Source organism: Hemicordylus capensis, chromosome 13, assembly GCF_027244095.1.
Source record: "Hemicordylus capensis ecotype Gifberg chromosome 13, rHemCap1.1.pri, whole genome shotgun sequence".
NCBI classification, from domain to species: Eukaryota; Metazoa; Chordata; class Lepidosauria; order Squamata; family Cordylidae; genus Hemicordylus; species Hemicordylus capensis.
Genome location: NC_069669.1, coordinates 5,532,652 through 5,551,853, shown reverse-complemented (window position 1 = coordinate 5,551,853; position 19,202 = coordinate 5,532,652). Strand labels below are relative to the sequence as shown.

Here is a 19,202-nt window from a genome sequence, read left to right as displayed (position 1 = left end):
TTTGGCGCTCAATGTCTATAATGTGCTGCTTGATTATTGCGTCTGTTTGATCACAGCCCATGCTGAGCAAGGTCAAGGGGGAAAGGCCCAGGATATCTATTTTTGTCTGAATCCAGCTAGATTGGTGATCATTGCATAGGGTTAGGGGGGGCAAGATAAAGGATAGTCTGAGCCAATAACAGAGGATGGCCATCCACACCCTAGTCTCCAACTTGATCAGGCCTGTCTCCAGGCACAGAATGGCATTGGAGACACATCTCGATACTTGGAGCGCTGCCTGCAGGAATTTAGATTGTACAAGTTCCAGTCTCACAATGTTGGAGCTCCAGTTGAGCATCATAGAGGAGCTGAGCTAGCGACTTGGCCGCCTGTAGCCCTATTGGCCACGAACCTGTCTGCCGAGGGGCTGGATCTTTTTGTGTCGGCAGCGGCCACTTCCCAGCCACCCATCCTGACCGCCTCCGGGGCCGTGTCAGGTCTCCCTCCCTTGGGCTGCAAGACCTGCGCTTCTTTGGCCCGTCGTCCCAAGCTACATGGGGAAGAGACGATAGCCTTCGAGGAGTGCTTCAGAAGGCTCCCTTTTGCCAACGACCCCCCCCCCCGACTTCTGAGGAAATTAGGCGGATCAGTGAACTGGCTTGCAGCGTGGTCGGCATGGCAGCAGCTTCACCGGCTGCCACTTTGACTCCCAAGATGGTGCCCGCAGCAAAACAGCCTGCCATTTGGCCTGAGGGGACGGGTAAAGTACTGCAATCCATAAAAGGGTGCGGTAAGGCTGGGACTAAGGGGATTAGCCAGCAGAGGGAGGGTTCTGTGGCCTCCAGTCCTAAATCTGCTAACTTACCCAAGACTGTGCCCCTTGAGTGGCAGGCAGAGACCTGCATAATTTGAGCTTTGGTCCTTTGAAAGGTGAGTAAGAGGGAGCCCATCTGCCTCAGGGCTGGGTGGATAAACCCTCTGTTGAGTGTATCAAGTATGATCATCAGGACAAAGCCTAGCACTTAAATTACCACCCATCACCACATTTGCACCAGGAATGGAGAGGAGGAGGTCTGCTATGTATTTCAAGTTCAGCCCACACTGATTTGACCTATAGCTTTCTCCATTGTGGAGGGAGAGAAATATTAATTATAAACAGTTCGCAGCAGCTGAATTGAATCAAAACTGCCATAGCATATTCTTGAGTGGTGGAAGCAGTTTTGAGGATGTGCGTAGAGAGGTAGCAACAAGCACACCCAGGCCTCCTTTGCATCTGCCACGACCTGCCCCAGGTACAGCTCCAACTGTATATGAATGAAATCCATTGAGTAAATAACTCCCCGGTTGTCCAGGATTCCTGGATCTGAAACCCAGTTCGTGTATTTGTAACCCAGGAGTGCCGGTTAACTCCATGTGTGGTGCCAGGTGGAGATGCAAGGAGAGCAGGGTTTTCCTCTTGACCTATGGGAAGCAGAAGGGCCCATGTGCTCAGCCTTCTCCTTGGGGACGTGCAGCCAAGACCCAAGTGGGTGACTGCAGCTCCGCTCCACCTCTTGCTCACGTGTTGTGCTGCTCCCTGGGTGTTCTACGGTTGGTGTCTCTCGTTTTCCCTCTAGGGCCAGCTGGAATTCAAGCGATACGTTCGAGATGCCATTTATATCACCATGGAGATCCTCTCCAACTGGGGACACGCCACGAGGGTGGGCCTGAATGAAGTGGAGTTCTTTGACCTGCACCATGGGAAAGTGTTTGTGTCTCCTCACGATGTGGACATCAGACACGCCGACTCACCGGGAGACCTGCGCTGCTTGGTCAACAGGACCCTGACTGTAAGCCTCCCACTGCTGTTCTGGGTGTGGCCGTCTAGCTTCCAGCTTCTCGTTGCACCTCCACCTCCTAACCAGTGTCTGTTCCACTGCAAGGGAGGCCGGTTTTACTGACCTAGGAAACCTCTAAGTGGTTTCCTCCAAATGGGCAACTTCCTTAAGGAAGATGGTTGACCTGGGATTCTGTCTTTGCCGTGTGTTGGCACTCCTCTGGGCCTTGTTGTGGGGCAGGATGAGGAGCTTTGAAACACGTGTTTGCCCGATCTAGTGAAACGCTCGGCTGTGGAAAGTGGTGGCGAAGGTGGTTAGAGCGAACCTCCTTGGGTCCTTGAAGGGGCTGTTGTGAATGGCCAAGGTGGCAGCAGCACCCACTGCTGGAGGAGGCAGGGCTGGAGTGTGGTGTGGCATGGCGAAGAGCCCTTCTGGGTTCAGTTCCAAGTGGGTTCCTCCAGACCAGCATCCAGTGGCCAATTAGGAGCCCCAATAGTGGGAGCCGCCAAGCAGGGCCCCAAGGCGTAATGGACCCTCTCCTGCCCTTTCCTCCCCTGCAACTAGCACTCAGAAGTATTCTGCCTTTGAACCTGGAGGGCACATCTAGCTAGTGTGACGGGCAGTGCTGGATCTGGGTTTGCCACCTCCTTTCCACGTGGCCCTCTCCCCACAAGCAGCTTAGTGACCTTCAGGTCGGACTGTTGACCGGGGCCCATGGAGCAGGCGCAGGTGAGGAAGTTGTACCCTGAGGGGATGCGTGTTTGACCTCCAGCAGTGAATGTGAGAAACCCTTGAAAAGCAGCTCCGGGGGTGGGAGGGCGAGTGACAGGTTTTTCTCACCACTCGAAGTGCCGCAATCTAAAAGCCCTTCAGTGTTTAATGCTCTGCTTAAGAACCCTTTGGATTCCCGCCAGGTGGCCTGATTGCCTCCTTCTGATCTCTCGAAGGAGGCGCTCTGCTGTGCCAGCCTCTCTCGGAGATTCGCCCAGCTAATCTGCATGGCAGTGCCCTGTTGGGACCCTGACAGGCTGGAAAGCTGATTAATTTGATTAGAGGGAAGCAGCCCTGGGTCTGCCCTGCCTGTTGCTCTTCAAGGCAGCATCCCGTGGCTGTAAGGAGGCAGCAGCTTCCTCACAAGCAGAGACCGGCTGGGGCTCCCTTGGGGGCAGTTAGGAGCAGGGTGGGTGGGGCTGGCTTCTTTCTTCTCTCTGCTCTCCCAGCGGGGTCAAGGCAAAGGGAGGGAGAGGCCTGGTGAAGCAGCTGCTTCTCCTTGTTGCAGGTCAGCAAGAGCCATTGCCCCTGGACATGCTCCTTCCAGCCTCCGGTGCAGCTGTACTTTGTGGTCCGAAATCCCAGCCTGTCAGATGACTTTGGTCTCTCCCGGATCAGGATCTGGAATTACGACACGCCTGTCCTTGGAGTGAGTGGCTGTTTCTCTCTCTCTGATCCCTGCAGGGTCTTCCTTTGCTATCAAGTCACTTTGACTGGTGGGAAGGAGCGGGGAGGGCAGCAGGGTGCCTGGGGAGGGATTAAATGCCTTTTGTGCTTGTCGTTGTTGGTCCTTTAGTTCTCTGCTGCAGAGAGGCATCTTTGAAACAAGACCAGAGTTGTCCTTGAAACTTGGTGGTGCCTTCCCAGTGGTGGAGGGTGCAAGCAGAGCTTTTCGGCAGGGTTCCTGGAAGTGAGTGTTGTGTGGCTTTAGGTCCTGTTCTCTTTGGACTCTCCCCGCCCCCCACACAAGATCAGGCTTTGGTGCATGCTCCCTCTATTCAAAGCTACGCGAGGGCTTTTATGTTGGCTGTTTGGCCGCAAGTGGGAAGAGAATGCTGGGAAGGCAGCTTGGCTTCTTCCTGCACACATGGACTTGGTCACACACTAATCCGACATGCGTAACAGTGCTGTCAAATATTTGGTGTAACACAAGCCACAGCCCACAGCAGATGGCAGCCCCTTCCTGGTTCTGAAATGCTCTGTGAAAATTGCTCTAGAGAGTCTGGGGGACAGATCTGTGCAGAATGGCTGCAGGTACTGAAGCAAAGAGGATTTTCTCTTCTGGATTAGAGACGAGCTAAGCTTGATCCTTTCGGATGTGTTCTCATCTGTGCTCCTGTGGAGGTGCTCATATGGCAGCACAAACGATCTTGTCTGCTGGGGAAACCAAGAGAAATGGGGACATCTCAGGCAGTTTTCTGAGCTTTCAAAGCAGACTGCAAGCTGGGGAATAAGACCCAGAAGCTTCCCCTCAGTGGCATATGGCATGTCACAGCAGCAGTACCGGTGGTGGTGGTGGTGGTTGTCCTGGCTTGGCAGGACCCCTTTATAGGTTGGCTGGTCAATCAGGTGAACAGGCCCTTCAGTCCAGATGGACAAATGCTAAGAGAGATCATGCTAAGAGACATCTCTGATGCCAAGAGAGATCATGCAAAACAAAACTGATAAGTTTAAGGAAGTCCACATCAGAAGGCAAGGCGGGGGGTAAGAACACTTGGCCAGTAGAGATCACAGAAAAACAGCCCAAAGGTCACAGTGCCATGTGCATAACTCTTCAGCATTTCGAATATTTGATTCCCAGGGAGATCTGACCAGGAACCTGAAGAAATGTTGGAACTGAAATGTTTTTAGCATTCTATTGATTGGATGTGTCTCTCTGCACAGTGTAATTTGGGCTTCCTAAGGAGGAAGGAAATAAGTGTTATAGACAATCAAACATTTCTGGTGTTTGCCCGCCCCCCCCAAATGACGGTCCCTATTTTGTTTCTCTGTTGCTTCAGGATCTTGACCTAGGAGCCCGAAACATCATTGTCTATGTTGACGGGAATCTTGTCTTTGCTGGTGAGCTGCAGAAAGGCTGTGGCAGTGCTGGTACTGATGGCAGCAGCTGCATTGTCATTGACCTCCAGGAGAGCAGCTCCCTTCCTCCAAAGGGAACGGGCTGGCCCCCTGTGGACCAGATCCAGGAGCCAAGCAGGGGGCCATTAGATTGGAAACCTTCCCCAGAAGATAGCTGCCCGGAGGAAAAGGCCAGCAAAGTCAGTCTCATCCAGGTAGAAGAAGGTCTCCAAGCAACATCGAACTGTGTTTCAACGGAAATTTCTCAGAGCACCCTCCCAGTGGAGGCTGCAGAGTTTGTCCAGCCTGAAGATGAATGTTCTCTGAATGAGCAAATGGAAAAACTCTCTGGCAGAAAACTGTCTCAGTTGCCCAGTTTAACTCCCCCCTGGATTCTGCCCCCTCCCTGTGCAAAGGAAAAGAGTAAGATCACCTCTGTGAAGCACAAGCCGCCCCCATGGCTTGGATCCGAGACCTCTTCAGAGCTGAGAGCTGAGAGCTTTGGGAGAGACTCTCTGGGAGGAGCTGGTGGGAGCCCCCGTCTCCCACTCACTGACCTCGAGAGATCCAGCAGTGCAGATGAGAAACTGTCTCCAGGAGCAAGGAAGGAGCCCGCCACCAATTTAGACTTCTTAACTCCCCTGTCTGACAACTACAGTTGCACTCCTGAGCATCTGTCCCTTGGGAGAAGTATTGGAAGCAGACCAAAAGAAGAGTTTGGCAGTGTCTCTTTCGAGGAAGAAACTCCACTTGACAAAGGTGATTGGGTGTGTTTGATTCAGTTTTTATCTTGGCCTTCCTCTAGAGAGCTCAGGGCTACCCTTTGAGGTAGAGTGAACTGCGAGGGGGTGACTGGATCAAGGTCAGTACCCCATGAGCTTCATGGCCGAGGGAGGGATTTGAAACCCAAACTCCCTGGTCTGTATCCAACATCCCCTCACCACATGGGCTCTAGAAGTAGTCACATGTGCCTCGCTTGGAGCTGGCCTGCATCACCTGGCTGGCCGGCCAGCCCTTCACTTCTTGGAACTGAGTGATCCTTATTGACTGTTAGTCCTCGACTGCCAGCCACGTTCCCTCTCACTCTGCAGGCGATTGAGGGGGCTCTCTTCCTCTGGTAGCCACACAGTCTTAGATAGCCTCCATCTATTCCGCAAGAGTCAGCTGCTCGTGACCACACGCCAGCCCTTCTAAGGTATACCTCTGTGTGTGGCTGACGAAGAGCTGGAGTGCACGTGGCTCCCGCTGAGGAACGTCTCCACACCACATTCCCTCAGTGGGAGCTTGGCAGTGGCTCTGTGTCACCACTGCAGGGATGGTGAACATGAGGGCACTGGCTTTAATAAGTCTTCTGGCTCTAAGGCAGAGGTTCCCAAGGGCCATGGTGGCTGGGAATGGCAGAATGTGTAGTTCCATATATTGGGAGACCTACAGTTGGGAACCCCTGCCCTGTGGGATGGCATACCTATGTTGACCCATGGGTGTGTGGATTGAACCTTCTTGAACTGCTAGATAGGCAGGCCTCCAGCCCTTGATTTGGTCCCTGCTGTATGCAGGGATCCAGGAAGTGTGTCTTCTTCCTTCTGCTTCTGGTTGCTGGCTGTGGCTTCCAGGAGGGTTGAGAGGGACTGATCCCATAGGCACAACCGTTGGAGGAGCAACTTGAGCTGTGCTGCCTTTGTTGCTGAAATGTCAGAGGAGCACAGAAGGGAAGGAGGAAGCAGCCGTTTAGCATGGCTGTTGGTACTTTCACGAGACCAAGCTGGTTCTCCTGGATCAGATGCGCAGCCCTAGGAATCCCATGACATGAAATGTACACATATATTCTCTCTCTCTCTCTCTCTCTCATTCACACACACACACACACCTCTCTCTGTGCTATATTTCCAGAGACTTGTAGGACAGTGATGTTTGGAGGGGTGGGGGCTTTTGCTTGGAGGGGGGCACAGGATGGGACTAAGCTCTCAGTCGCATTGAGCAGTGGTGTTTGTTGTCATGAGCTCCAATCGGAGAAGTGTGTAAGTAAGAACACTCTATATTTGGAGGCCGTAAAGCTCTCTTCATTTTCTGTCCTTAAATTCTTTTTGTTTAGTTCAAGGATGTATTTTATCCTATATAAATCCTTTAATGAGATTCCGTCATCTTGCGAGGAATTGAAACCCGCTGGTCCTGGGCGCATTCATCCCTTTAGCTCAGGGGATGTGACCATATGAGACCAAATTGACGTCCCTGCCCAGTTTGTACCAGGGGCTTGTAAAGCTTCTGTGATTGGATTTCCTGCTGTTCACGAAGCATCTCTTAAAACCTTGTCCAGATGTGAGTTTTACGCCGAAGCAGTTGGCCAACTGTGTCACTGTGTGGCTGTCAAGTCTTGACCTGAGCAGAAACGCACTGTGGGCTTAGGAGTCAGAAGCGCTATAGAAAATAAAACCTCCTGGTGTTGTTTAAACTGTATCATCCCGGCTCATTTGCCACAAAACCCAACCTTGTCTCAGTCTCAGTCTTTATTGTTACGGTCACTGACCAGAACCAGAAATCAGCAAAAAAAAATATTAAAAAATAGTTAAAATACAATGTATCAATAACAATAAAATAGATAATATTTTTAATAATATTATTAAATAATAATATTATTATTAGATAATAATAAACCTTGGAAAACATCAGTTCATTTTGACACATGACTTTCAAAAACCTGTGAGAGTCCTTGTCGTAGTTCAATCCAGCATGACCCAGAGTCACTGAAGGCCGGGCTTCCCCTTTGCCTTTTGGGCCCGCCTCCCAAAATGAGAGCAAGGCTTTGGCTATAGCTAGTGAGTTTCCTGGGTCCCCAGAGGCACAACTTCCTGTGTTCCCCAACTGAGCACCTGGGCTAAGCACTTGGCAGTTGTGTGGAGTGGAAGTTGTGGTGTTTGGGAGCCACAACACTAACTCTAGGCTACTGCAGGAAATCCCCACAAGATGAGCCCAGGCCAGTGACCAAGGGTGAAAGCTCCTCTCTGGTTTCCTTTTCAGACAAGGCTCCTCCCACCAAGGCCACAAGGCCCTCCCGTGCCAAGTGGGGCAGTTCTCAGGAGCACGCCCTGCAGGAGTCCTGGAATTCTCTCCTGAAGTTCAACCATTCGCACCGTGGCCGCATCTCCAACCTGGAGTTCCAAGGTGACATCTTTGACGAGTTTCTCCATCAGCAGAAGATCAGCCGGCAAGGGGATCAGCCACTCAGGGCAAAGGATGGGGCGCAAGCACTACCCAGGCGCCAGGAGGGCGAGACTAGCCTGGAGATAGAGGATGGGAGTGACTTCAAGATCCCTGTCTTGCCTTATGGACAGCACTTGAAAATCAACCTCTGGTCCACGTGGGGCGACAGGCACTATGTGGGTCTGAACGGAATTGAAATCTTTAGCTCCAATGGAGAGCCTGTGGAGATTGCCAGGATCCAAGCCGACCCACCGGATATCAACATCTTGTCTGCCTATGGCAAAGACCCCCGAGTGGTGGCCAACTTGCTGGATGGGGTGAACAGGACGCAGGATGACATGCACCTCTGGCTGGCTCCCTTCACCCCTGGGAAGGCCCACTGCATCTCGCTGGACTTTGTGAAGCCCTGCGAGGTGGCCATGATCCGGGTGTGGAACTATAACAAGTCTCGCATCCACTCCTTCCGGGGCGTGAAGGACCTCTCCATGCTTCTGGACGAGCAGTGCATCTTCCGAGGGGAGATTGCCAAGGCTTCGGGGACCCTTGCAGGAGGTGCGGCCGGCTTTACGTTCCTGCTCTTCTCTTGGATGGGGAAGGGGACTGCCACGTCCTGATCTAGTCACCTGCCGCTCTGGCTTGCCTTGGGCCCTGGGAGCCCTTACTTGTGAATGCACAGGTTCCTTGGGAACAGGGAGGGCAGACGAGAGGCACCGCAGAGTCACTTACGGTAGTTGGTCCCCCTCCATTGGACAGTGCTGGGCCTTCAGGGCAAAGCAGCTTGCAAAGATGTCAGCAGCAGCAGCTCTGTTTCCGAGGCCTTGTGTCCTGCAGCCCCTTGACTGGGGTTTCCCCACCCCACACCCCCACTTCTTGAACGTAGGCTGTGTGTCTTGTGTATTTTGCCCTTCCTTGCTCTTGCTCCTTGCTACTTGTAGTTCTTGAGGGCTCTCTGCAGCCGTATGGTTTCCCTCTCCATTGGCCAGCTTTGCCCCAGGCCTGTTGCCCACCTCAAATGCATCAGTGCTGTGTTGGACAAAGCATCTCCTGATGCTGTTGCTATTGCCTCCTCATCTTCTGAGTGCGTTCTGTTAGCTTTGGATTGACACACTCTTCACCTGCCTGCTTCTGCCATTGGTGTATTGCCTGCTATGTCATGTAGAGTTAACTCTGTTAGAAAAAGGGACGGCCCAGGGCTCTCTGTTTCCAGCAGTGGCTGCGTGTGAGCCCATCCTCATAGGAGCAGGGAGGTGTTGCTTGCAGAGCAAAGTGCATGGCGGGAGGCTTAACATTTCAGGTTTGGGGCTTGAGCATCTGATCACCCTAGAGTTGACCATTTCAGCTCCAGAGCAGTTTGGAGACATCATTTTGTTCACGACGGACGATGATATTCTGGAGGCCATCTTCTGTTACGACGAGTCCTACGATGAGGACGTAGAAAGCGTGTGCAGCCTGAGGCATGAGGAAGAGCTGAAGAGGCCGAGGACCGCAGATGGGGAGGGGGACGAGAGGCCCTTCACACAAGCTGGTTCCAGGGTGGAAGAGAAGCAGGTATAAGAGGGATTTTCTCTAGCTGGAGAAGGGAGTCAGGGGGTCCATGTATCCCTCTGAGCCAAATGCTGTGGAAATGTATCTTTAAACATACCAAGAGGGAAATGGCGGGGATGCTGAGGAGGGGCTTTCCTTGTGCCAACCACAGCAGCCCTGCTTTCGCCTCCAATTGCTTTTTCATCTCATGGCTGGGGGCTGAATGGGCAGCCCACGAGGTTTCCTGCACCTTAGAGAGAAGGAGCACCTGCAGGAGCAGTTTCCCTCCCTCCCTGGCACACAGAGGTCTGCATGCAAGCAGTCCTCAAAGGGCTCTAGTTCTTGTGGGGTGGGGTCGCCTTCATTTTGCTTACTGCAAACCTGACCTTTTCCAGATGCAGGAACAAGCAACTGGGCCGGATTCTGTCCCTGAGAGGGTGACCAAGGAGCCCGGCATCTATACTGGAAAGTGTAAGTCACATCTCTCTTCTGTTCCCCAAAAGTGCCCCATGTTGCTGTCGACCACATGCCACAGTCGCCACAAAGCTGATCTTCTCGGAGTATGATGAGGAAAGCCATGAAGCTCACTGGGTGCCTCTGGGCCAGTCACTCTCTCCCGGCCTGACTTATCTCACAGGGGTATTGTGAAGATAAATGTGGGGGTGGGAAGAATAAAGCACATGCTCTGAGCGTCTCGAAGGAAGGGTGGGAGGAAAAAACTAAATGCCCACCCTTGCTGATCCCTTGGAGCACTGATCCATCTCCGTCGTGCCAGGAGGTTTTGGTGTTCCCTCTGCTGCTTTCTGCTCAGTTGGTTGCTCCTGCACATTGCCCAGCAGGCTGCTCTGTCACTCCTTGGGGTGCAAGTGGAAAGGGAGAGGCTTTTGAATGCTTTAGGTCCCAGCTGGCACGGGCTAATGGCCCCACTTCCCCAAGAGTGGAGGATTTATGAAGGTGCCGCAGTTGCGGCCAGCCCCTGCAGCCAGCCAGGAACACCTTCTCTGACAGTAGCTGATACCTTCCCATGTCTGCCTCCGTTTAGGCCTTCTGCTGAACTTCACTACTTCCTGGGGAGACGCACATTATCTTGGGCTGACGGGGCTTGAAGTGGTTGGAAAAGATGGCCAGCCAATTCTGTTCTCTGTGGACCAGCTCTCGGCCTCTCCTCGTGATCTGAATGACCTGGTGGAATACACGGATGATTCCAGGACATTGGATAAGTGAGTGCTGCTGGGAGGACAGCAGAGACTGCTGGTGAGAGGGTGGGCGATGCTCCTATGTCTTCAGCATGGCTGCTTCTGGCATCGGAGGTGAATGGGTCCCTAGAGAAGGACCAGAGGAACGCTCAGATGCAAGACCCTGAGGCTTATGGCACCAGAAGGTTGGTCCTAAGAAACAAGTTTGTGAGGGATTCAGGAGAAGAACGATGAGCTTGAGCTCACTGACTCAGAATATGGGAGCAGAGCTGGTCTTGTGGTAGCAAGCATGAATTGCACCCTTTACTAAGCAGGGTCCACCCTGGTTACATTTGAATAAGAGACTGCATGTGAGCACTGTAAGATATTCCCCTTAGGGGATGGGGCTGCTCTGAGAAGAGCACCTGCATATAGAAGGTTCCAAATTCCCTCCCTCTCATCTCCAAGACAGGACTGAACGAGACTCTTGCCTGCAACCTTGGAAAAGCTGCTGCCAGTCTGTGTAGAACATGGGTTCTCAACCTTGGGTCCCCAGATGTCGTTGGACTTCAACTCCCATAATCCCCAACAGAAGGCCGCTGGGGCTGGGGATTATGGGAGCTGAAGTCCAGTAACTTCTGGGGACCCAAGGTTGAGAAACCCTGGTGTAGAAGATACCGAGCTAGATGGACCAGTGGTCTGACTCAATATATGGCAGCTTCCTATGTTCCCTAATTTCTGTCCCATCTTATTGTTGCACCAATGATTTGGGATCAGAGCAAGGCCAATCTCCTTTCCCTCCAAAAATCAACTGTCAAAATGCTAAACCAAAAGTGAAACTACAGAAAAACAAGAAAGCTTTTGACCCTGTCATCCTTCTCCATAAACAGAGATTTGCAAACACAGAAATCCTATTTACAATACTGCAGAGCTTTTATGAATATAACATAACACAATTCATTTATCAGGGCTTATTTACAAGTAGAGGTTTGGGAAGATTAATACATGATACAGTACAGGGGCTTATTTACAGAAACCCAGGAGGTCTAGGCCTCGTTCCTTCACACCTTCCATTGCAGGAGACCCTCAGGCACCTGAGCTTCCTGTCTCGCGGTGGTCCTGCTGGTGAGATGCCACGACAGATGGGTAAAGCTGCTGGCTGTGGCACAGGAGTGGCGAAAGGCCTCTTGCAGCCTTTTCCAAAGGCCAAAGCAGATGGCCTGTGGGTGAGAAAAACAAGTCCCCTCCTGGGATTTTGAAAACCAGACAGAAATTTAACTGCCGCAGGGAGGAGGCGGTTTGGGGGTGTTTGCAATTGTAATTGCCGAATGCTGAAGAGCAAGCAGATGCCCACTGAAGCTGGCCAAATGGAAATCAGCATCTGAGCAAAAACCAGGGATGAGGCCAACAAATTAGCCTGCTGAAGTAAGAGGCTCTGTCATCTTCCGTTGGAATGTTAATACATTTTTCCATAGATGCTTAATGTAAATACATCTGTTTTCCTCCTCTCTGAAGTGACAACACTTCATTTATTCAGAATGTCCTTTTCTGGGCTCTTTTGGGCTGACGTTTCCTGCTTGCCAAGCCTGTCTCTGAGGAGTTTGCTGTGTTTTTTTCTCAGATTAATCGATGGGACCAACATCACGATGGAAGATGAGCACATGTGGCTCATTCCCTTCAGCCCTGGAGAAGATCACATCGTCACCATCCATTTCACTCAAGCAGAAACCATTGCAGGCCTTCGTATCTGGAACTATAATAAATCTCCAGAGGACACGTACCGAGGGGTAAGCAGAGAAAATAGGCAGCCTCACAGGAAGCATCAAACTCTCCATATGCAATCAGGGCTAATGAGTTTCACACCCAGCAAATAAAGAGAAAAGAGTAGCTAAATTTGCCCGTTGTCTCACCACTACTCTCTGAGGGTCCTCTGAAGACATGCACCCTGGCACTGCAAGGTCTCTGGAAAAACCAGGTCTTTATGGCTGCACTTCCATCAAGGTCAGGTGAAGGCCCCAGCTGAGGAGTGGTCCTCCCTTTTCTTAGTGGCCTTCAGCCATCTCCTCCAAGGGAGCTGGTTTGCACACAGGGCCAAGTCTCCCTTCTCTTTTTCCCCAGGCAAAGGTGGTTCACCTCTCGCTGGATGGCTGCTGCATCTCACCCCCTGGAGGCTTCCTCATCCGCAAGGGGCCCGGCAACTGTCACTTTGACTTTGCACAAGAAATCCTCTTTGTGGACTACCTGAAGGACCCAGCAGTGGCACGAGCACCAGAGCGGTAAGGAGGCTGGAGGAGGAGGAGGAGCTGGAGCTCCTCTCGTCTCTGCCTTTAAGGAACTCTGTGGGAAGCTTCCTTGGACCAAATCAGACCATTGGGCCATCAAGCACAGTATTGTTAACACCAGAGGTTCCCAACCAGTTGGTGCAGTTTAGCAACATCTGGAATACCACTGGTTGGGAGCCCTGGTCTATACTGACTGGCAACGGCTCTCCAAGGTTTTGGGCATGAGTCTTTCCCATCCCTACCTGGAGACACTGCCACAGAGTGAATCTGGGACCTTCTGTATGCAAGCAGGTGTCCTTCCACTGAGCCAAGACCCCATCCCATGAGGAGGATATGTCACAGTAGTCAGTGCTCATGTGCAGTTGCCAACTAAATGCAAAACAATGTGAATCGTGCTTAGCAAAGGGAACAATGCTTGTTTGTTACCGCAAGACCAGCTCTCTAGCCCTTAACTTCCCTCCTGGAGTTAGTTCTATTCCCAGGAAGATGTGCTCTGTTCTGGTGATCTTCCATGTTCAGGACTTGAAGGGCCCAAATGGAAAGGAGAGAGATTAAATTCAAGTGGGGAAGATAGGCTAGAGCAGGAGTCAGGCTGAGATATCCAGCAAAGGGGTGTGCAGGAAGGGACCAGGTTGGCAGATAGGAACATAGGAAGCTGCCTTCTCCCAAGTCAGACTATTGGTCCATCTAGCTTGGTATTGTCTACACTGACTGGCAGAGGCTATCTAAGGTTTCAGACAGGAGTCTTTCCAGCCCTACCTGGAGGTGCTGCCAGGGACTGAACCTGGGACCTTCTGCATGCAAAGCAGATGCTCTGCCACTGAGCTATGCCCTAAGGGGGATATCTCACAGTGCTCACCAGAGCAGGCCCTGCTTATCAGAGTGGGCAGTTCAGGCTCCTCCCCACAATCCGAGTGCCTATGGAAGATGCCTGTCTCAGGATGCTGTTTTTTGTGGGCTTCATATTTTGGCAGAACGAAAGCAAAGAAGACTGAACAAGCTAGCATGGACTACGAAGCACCATTAATGCCCTGCGGCTGTATCCTTGGGGGGCCTTTTCTTCAGGGCCATGTACATGTCCTGCGCTTTCCATTTTCACCTCAGTGGGCAGTCTTAGTGAGTTGACATGGCATCTGCAATAGCCTTGGACTGAACCGGCCCCTTAGTCTGGTCAGCCCAGCCCTGTTTGCACTGACACAGTGGCTCTCCGGGGTTCGGGCAGCAGGTCTTTCCCGGGGATGGAACTTGGGGGCTGCTGCTGGCAAAGCAGGGGCTCCACTGCCAAGCTATGGCCTTACCCAGTGTGCTCCCCCAGAACAAGGCGGACCTGTAGATTGGCGCTCCCAGCAAGGGAGGCCTGTGCCACCCTTCCTCACTGGCTACCTCACCGAGCTGCAAACACATTTCTTCCAGCAGGTATAATCCATTGTTTCACATTCTTGTTGCAATTATTGTTTTACATCTGTAACCCATCTAAAGAGGCCAAGGATTGGAAGGCAGGATAGCAATGTTCTTCATCCACAAATATTTCCTTAAGATTCTCCTTCAGTCATCTTCCAGTTCCAGCTTCTAACAAGTTGGGGTGATCCGTACTACATCGGTTTGAATGGACTGGAGCTGTATAATGACCACGGAGAGAAGATTTTTCTCAATGAGAATAGTATCCTTTCCAGAAAGCAGCTGAAGTCAGGCAAAAGAGGAGGTTGTTCCACAAATGGGCCACCTAGGCTGTTGGCCTGCTAGCCTTCCCGCCCCGCCCCGCCCGCAAGGCAAGCCAGCCACTCATGGTCCCAACTCCAAGACCATCAGCTGTCACCCGATTGCCTGCAGCATCAAATCTCCTTGTGGATTCAGGAGAAGGGAGGGTCTGCCATGGCCCAGAATGGCCACCCCCATCCCTGAAGCCACTGCTCTTGACTTGGTGTCTTCCTCACCTGCTAACCCTTGGATGGCACCCTCTTTCTGAGAGGCTCCACAGCCAGCAGCTTTGCATGGCTGTTCTTTCTCTCATTACTTCCTGGGCTTTGCAGGAAGAAGCGTTTGTAAAACAGCCAGCTAGAGCATCCTACTGGCTAGGAAGCAAGCCCCATTGAAATCTGTGAGGCTTCTTTCTGAATAAACATGATGAAGACCCAACAGAGGGAGGGTGGATTGCAGAACATGTTGGCATGCTGTGTGGCGGTTCATGGGTTATGCTTGACATGGCTGCGCACCAGACATTGCTGCTTTCCCAGACAGCGTCAACATCTTAGAGGGTGGCCGTGGCGATATCCGAACGCCAGACAAGCTAATTGATGCAGTGAACGACACCCATGACGGGAGGCACATGTGGCTCGCCCCAATTCTTCCTGGCTTGGTAAGGACCCTGGGGGGTGCTTCCTGTGCTTGTGGCACATAAGAACAGCTCTGCTGGATCAGGCCCAATGAGGCCCATCTAGTCCAGCATCCTGTTTCACACAGTGGCCCACCAGATGCCGCTGGAAGCCACAAGCAGGAATTGAGGGCATGCCCCTTCCCCTGCTGTTACTCCCCTGCAGCTGGTACTTGGAGGCCTTCTGCTTTTGAGGCTGAAGGTGGCCCACAGCCCACAGATGTGAAGACCTCTGAGCTGTGGATATTTATTACAGTTAGAGGCATTCAGCACTCACCTGATTTTCTTTGTTTTGATGGCAGGTGAATCGAGTGTATGTGATCTTTGACCTGCCCACTACAGTCTCCATGATCAAGCTGTGGAATTACACAAAAACTCCCCAAAGAGGAGTCAAAGAATTTGGAGTAAGTGTCTGTAAACTGCTCTTGTGAAACCTTATTTTCTTGCTTCCATCTTGGAAAGAGATCTCCTGTTAAGCTGCCTTCTACAGAGTCAGACGCTTGGCCTGTCTGCCTACTACTACTACTGCTACTATTACTACTTCTGCTTATATACTGCTCAAAAGTTCCCAAAGCGGTTTATGTAGAAAAATAAGACTGTTCCCTGTCCCAAAAGGGCTCACAACCTAAAATAAACCTATGGTTGATACCAGCAACAGCCACTGGAAGGATGCTGTGCTGGGGCTGGATAGGGCCAGTTGCTCTCCCCCTATTTATTATATCCACCACTTTAAAAGTGCCTCAGAGTATTGTCTGCTTTGATTGACAGCAGCTCCCCAAGGCTTAAAGCAGAGGGAGACCTTTTCCATCATCCCCTACCTGATCCTTTGAGTGGGAGATGCTGCCAGGGATTGAACCTGGAACCTTCTAAATGCAAAGCAAAAATGCAAAGACTTCAGTCCCACCTGGAGTTTTACAAAAGATGTAGACTCAGAGCCATCCTTCAGGGTGATGGACAGTAACACTGGAGCCTTTCTTTCTTTCTTTGTCCATGTCCAGCTCCTCGTTGATGACCTGCTTGTGTACAATGGCATTCTGGACATGGTGACCCACCTCGTCCAAGGCATCCTTCCGACCTGTGAGCCTTCAGTCCCCTATCACACCATTCTCTTCACAGACGATGAAAAGGTTTGCCGACAAGAGAGGAACACCATTATCAGGTAGGTAGGGGTGGGTGTGTGTGTGCATGCGTGCACACACGTACACGTTCCTGCTTTGTTGGCCAGGCATTGAAGACCCTCGATTTGTGAGGTAGATGAAAGAAAGCCTCCGTGAGCTCAAAGCAATCTCCTCCACCCACTGTTCAGCCCCAGAGCACAGCTGCTTCATCCTGCCCAATCCTCTAGGAGTCCTGAGCTGCATTAACTGCCTCAGTAGCACTCCCTGGGTCTGAAGATACACCCTTGGTGGCATCCCTCCAGTGTTAAAGCTCTGAGCAGAACTGCTTTTCAGCCAGTTCCACACCTGACTGCTTCTCCTGTGGAGGGAGTCATTTCTTGCTGAGTTTCATTCAAATCCTTTGGCAAGATGGCTGAGCACAGCCATCTCTGCCTCATGTCCAGTACTGTGTTCATCCATATCTTTAGTAGTTAATATTAAATAATAATTAATAATAATGTCATCATCAATAATAATAATAGTCCTCCTCTCCATCTCTGGACCATCTAAAGGCTAATGTTGCTGAAAGCAGAGCTTTAGTAAAGGCATTTGTACCTGGAAGAAGAGAATAAAAAATAAAATCCTTTCTGACAAAGGTCAAATGAAAGCAAATGACAAGGAATAATCTAATTTGACAAGCGTGTTTTGAAGAGAGCTCTGCATTGAGCATCTCTGGGGCCAGATAATCCTCTGCTTATGCAGGCACAGAAAGGATGTCATGGCCTGTGGCAAAGAACAGCCGGGGAGGGACCCTAAACACCAACCCACACCCATGGAAGCAGGCCCATTTCACATGTTTACTGGCCAAATACTGTATTAAAGGTCCAAGCTGTTTTTATTGTATTGAAATCACCAAGCTGTGGGATGTGATGCCAAAAGGGGAAGGATAGGACAGGCAGGTGGTAGGAACTGGACCATCCTTCATGGAAAAAGAAACTGGGTTTAGGGTGAGAGGAAGAAGAGTGTCTCCTAGTTTCTCTTAATGGGCAGACAGGCAGATCCTCCCAGGCCTGACATGGTCCAAACGGTTCCTGTCCTGGACATCAGCTGACCTCCCCACTCTTTTATGGCTCAACAGCAACCACATCGAAGATCAGGACGTACGGATGATGAACGAGAACCAGATCATTTCCTATTCCAAGAAGAAACAGGTGCCTGCTGACCCAGGTGGGTTCCACTCTGCTACTCCCACTTCCTTTAAATACAACTTTGGGGTGGCAGGGATGGGGGAGAAGTGGATGCTTTTCAGAGAACAGGATAAACCCCTTGTGCCAGGCAGTAGAGGTGCCTCACTGCAGGATCCTGCAGTCTTTGTTGGCCTTCTTTTCTGGAAGGAAGGAGCAAGAGGCTCTCCCCACCCCCGACCCATGCATCAGGATCTGACTGTCTTCCTCTTCTCCCAACAGCGCTTCGTCCCAAGACGTGCATTCGGGAGAAGGCACTGTTGCGGCGGATGAGGCAGTGATAGGAGGCGGTGGCAGCGGCAGCCACCGGCTCCTTCTCTTGCAGGTAGCCCAGCCTTCAGCCACAGGCTACCTGAGCAACCAGCAGATTTCCCAAGAGGCTTGAGGGTAACTCTTTGGGCCTCCTGCATACAGAAGCCCCTTTTCTCAGTTGCAGATCTATTAAATCTATTCACAGGAGGAGCTGCCTTGCCTGGTGAGGACTTGGAATCCTGGGTTAGCTCAGAGACCGCTCTGTGGCGGTTTTCCCTGGCAGGAGGGAGACACTTGCAGGCAGCTCAGGGTGCTGCTGCTCTGAGGTAGTGGGGAGGCTCTGCCCACTTGTAACTACAGTGCCCCCACCCTCTGTCTTGTGTTCTGACCTTAGAGCTCTAACCAGAGAGTGGGTGGGGTGGGTTTGCATAGCTGGAGTCCTTGCTGTGGCCACACACTCTGAATGGAAAGAGGCCTTCAGCACCAGGCGCCCGCCCCTTGTTCTGCCCTTCCTCTTGGCTCCCCCCTCCCCTGCTCGCACAAGTAGATGAGAGGGAAAGCCCAGGGCTGGCTCAAGAGCCCTCCTCAGCAAGCAGTGGGGCTCATCTAACCCCCCTACACTCCATTGCCATGATGAAGCTCTAAGCCTGTGCTGCTGAAGGGGTCCCTGCTTGCTCGAGGCTCCCTGGAGCAGGGTGCATAAAAACTACACGGGAAGCAGAGCCAGCATGGTTTGGTGATTAAAAAGCAAGCCCGGGTTGAGGCTTGCTGTGCTGTGTTAGGGGAGCAGGCAGGGCGGTGTCCATGTATTTCCCCCTCCACCTTTTCAGGACACCTTCCTGCTGCTGCAGACCCCAGCCAGAGAAGCAAGGCCACCCTCTGGCAGGAAGCAGCTGCCTCCTTCCCCCAAAGGTGTGTGCGCGCATGTGTGCAGGCTGGGTCTGGAGGGTCAAAAGCCCTCCTCCCTCTCCCCCTCTAAGCTGGGGAAATGAATCAAGCTGACATTTCCATTCCCCGCTGGAGAGCAGGCCGTGACCATAATTCACGGGGGAAGGAAATGAGCCCAGGAATATGTGGTTCATTTAGGGCTGCCAGGGAAACGAAATTGTGTCCTCTGAGCCATATCCAGGAGACAAGGCCGCCTCCCTCTATCAGCGCAGCTCCAGAGCGGCTGCCCCCATGGCCTTGCCTGTCTCCTCGCTGAAAGACATGAATTGTGAACCTGAGAACAGCAGCCAAGGGCTGGGTGGCCTGCAGAGACGCACACGCCTCCCCCCAGTGCCTGAAGCAGCTTATACAGTTAACAGGCAAGAGAGTCCTCAAAGCCAGTCCTGGGTGGCGGGGGGGGGGGGGAGAGACTAGCTGAGCCTTATGGCTGGTGTTTCACACCAGTAGCAGCTCATCTTAATGAGCCAGGGGGCTCCTCCTCCATGC

At 52.0% G+C, this 19,202-nt stretch overlaps 1 protein-coding gene across 11 annotated transcripts in view; it reads left to right on the top strand.

The window, feature by feature from the left end:
- Positions 1–17,975, top strand: part of KATNIP (katanin interacting protein) — a 32,976-nt gene extending 15,001 nt beyond the window's left edge. For 8 of the 11 annotated variants that reach the window (XM_053276808.1, XM_053276809.1, XM_053276801.1 and 5 more), the window contains 16 exons: positions 1,596–1,808; positions 3,076–3,216; positions 4,568–5,384; positions 7,641–8,375; positions 9,163–9,371; positions 9,743–9,818; positions 10,390–10,567; positions 12,144–12,309; positions 12,641–12,798; positions 13,779–13,843; positions 14,354–14,465; positions 15,010–15,160; positions 15,478–15,579; positions 16,174–16,334; positions 17,411–17,499; positions 17,739–17,975. In XM_053276808.1, the coding sequence (XP_053132783.1) occupies positions 1,596–1,808; positions 3,076–3,216; positions 4,568–5,384; positions 7,641–8,375; positions 9,163–9,371; positions 9,743–9,818; positions 10,390–10,567; positions 12,144–12,309; positions 12,641–12,798; positions 13,779–13,843; positions 14,354–14,465; positions 15,010–15,160; positions 15,478–15,579; positions 16,174–16,334; positions 17,411–17,499; positions 17,739–17,797 (3,432 nt within the window). In that variant the 3' untranslated portion in view covers positions 17,798–17,975. The remainder of the gene's footprint in view (positions 1–1,595; positions 1,809–3,075; positions 3,217–4,567; positions 5,385–7,640; positions 8,376–9,162; positions 9,372–9,742; positions 9,819–10,389; positions 10,568–12,143; positions 12,310–12,640; positions 12,799–13,778; positions 13,844–14,353; positions 14,466–15,009; positions 15,161–15,477; positions 15,580–16,173; positions 16,335–17,410; positions 17,500–17,738) is intronic. The other 3 variants (XM_053276803.1, XM_053276810.1, XM_053276811.1) reach the window with 3 other exon arrangements.
- The last annotated feature ends 1,227 nt before the right edge of the window (positions 17,976–19,202 follow it).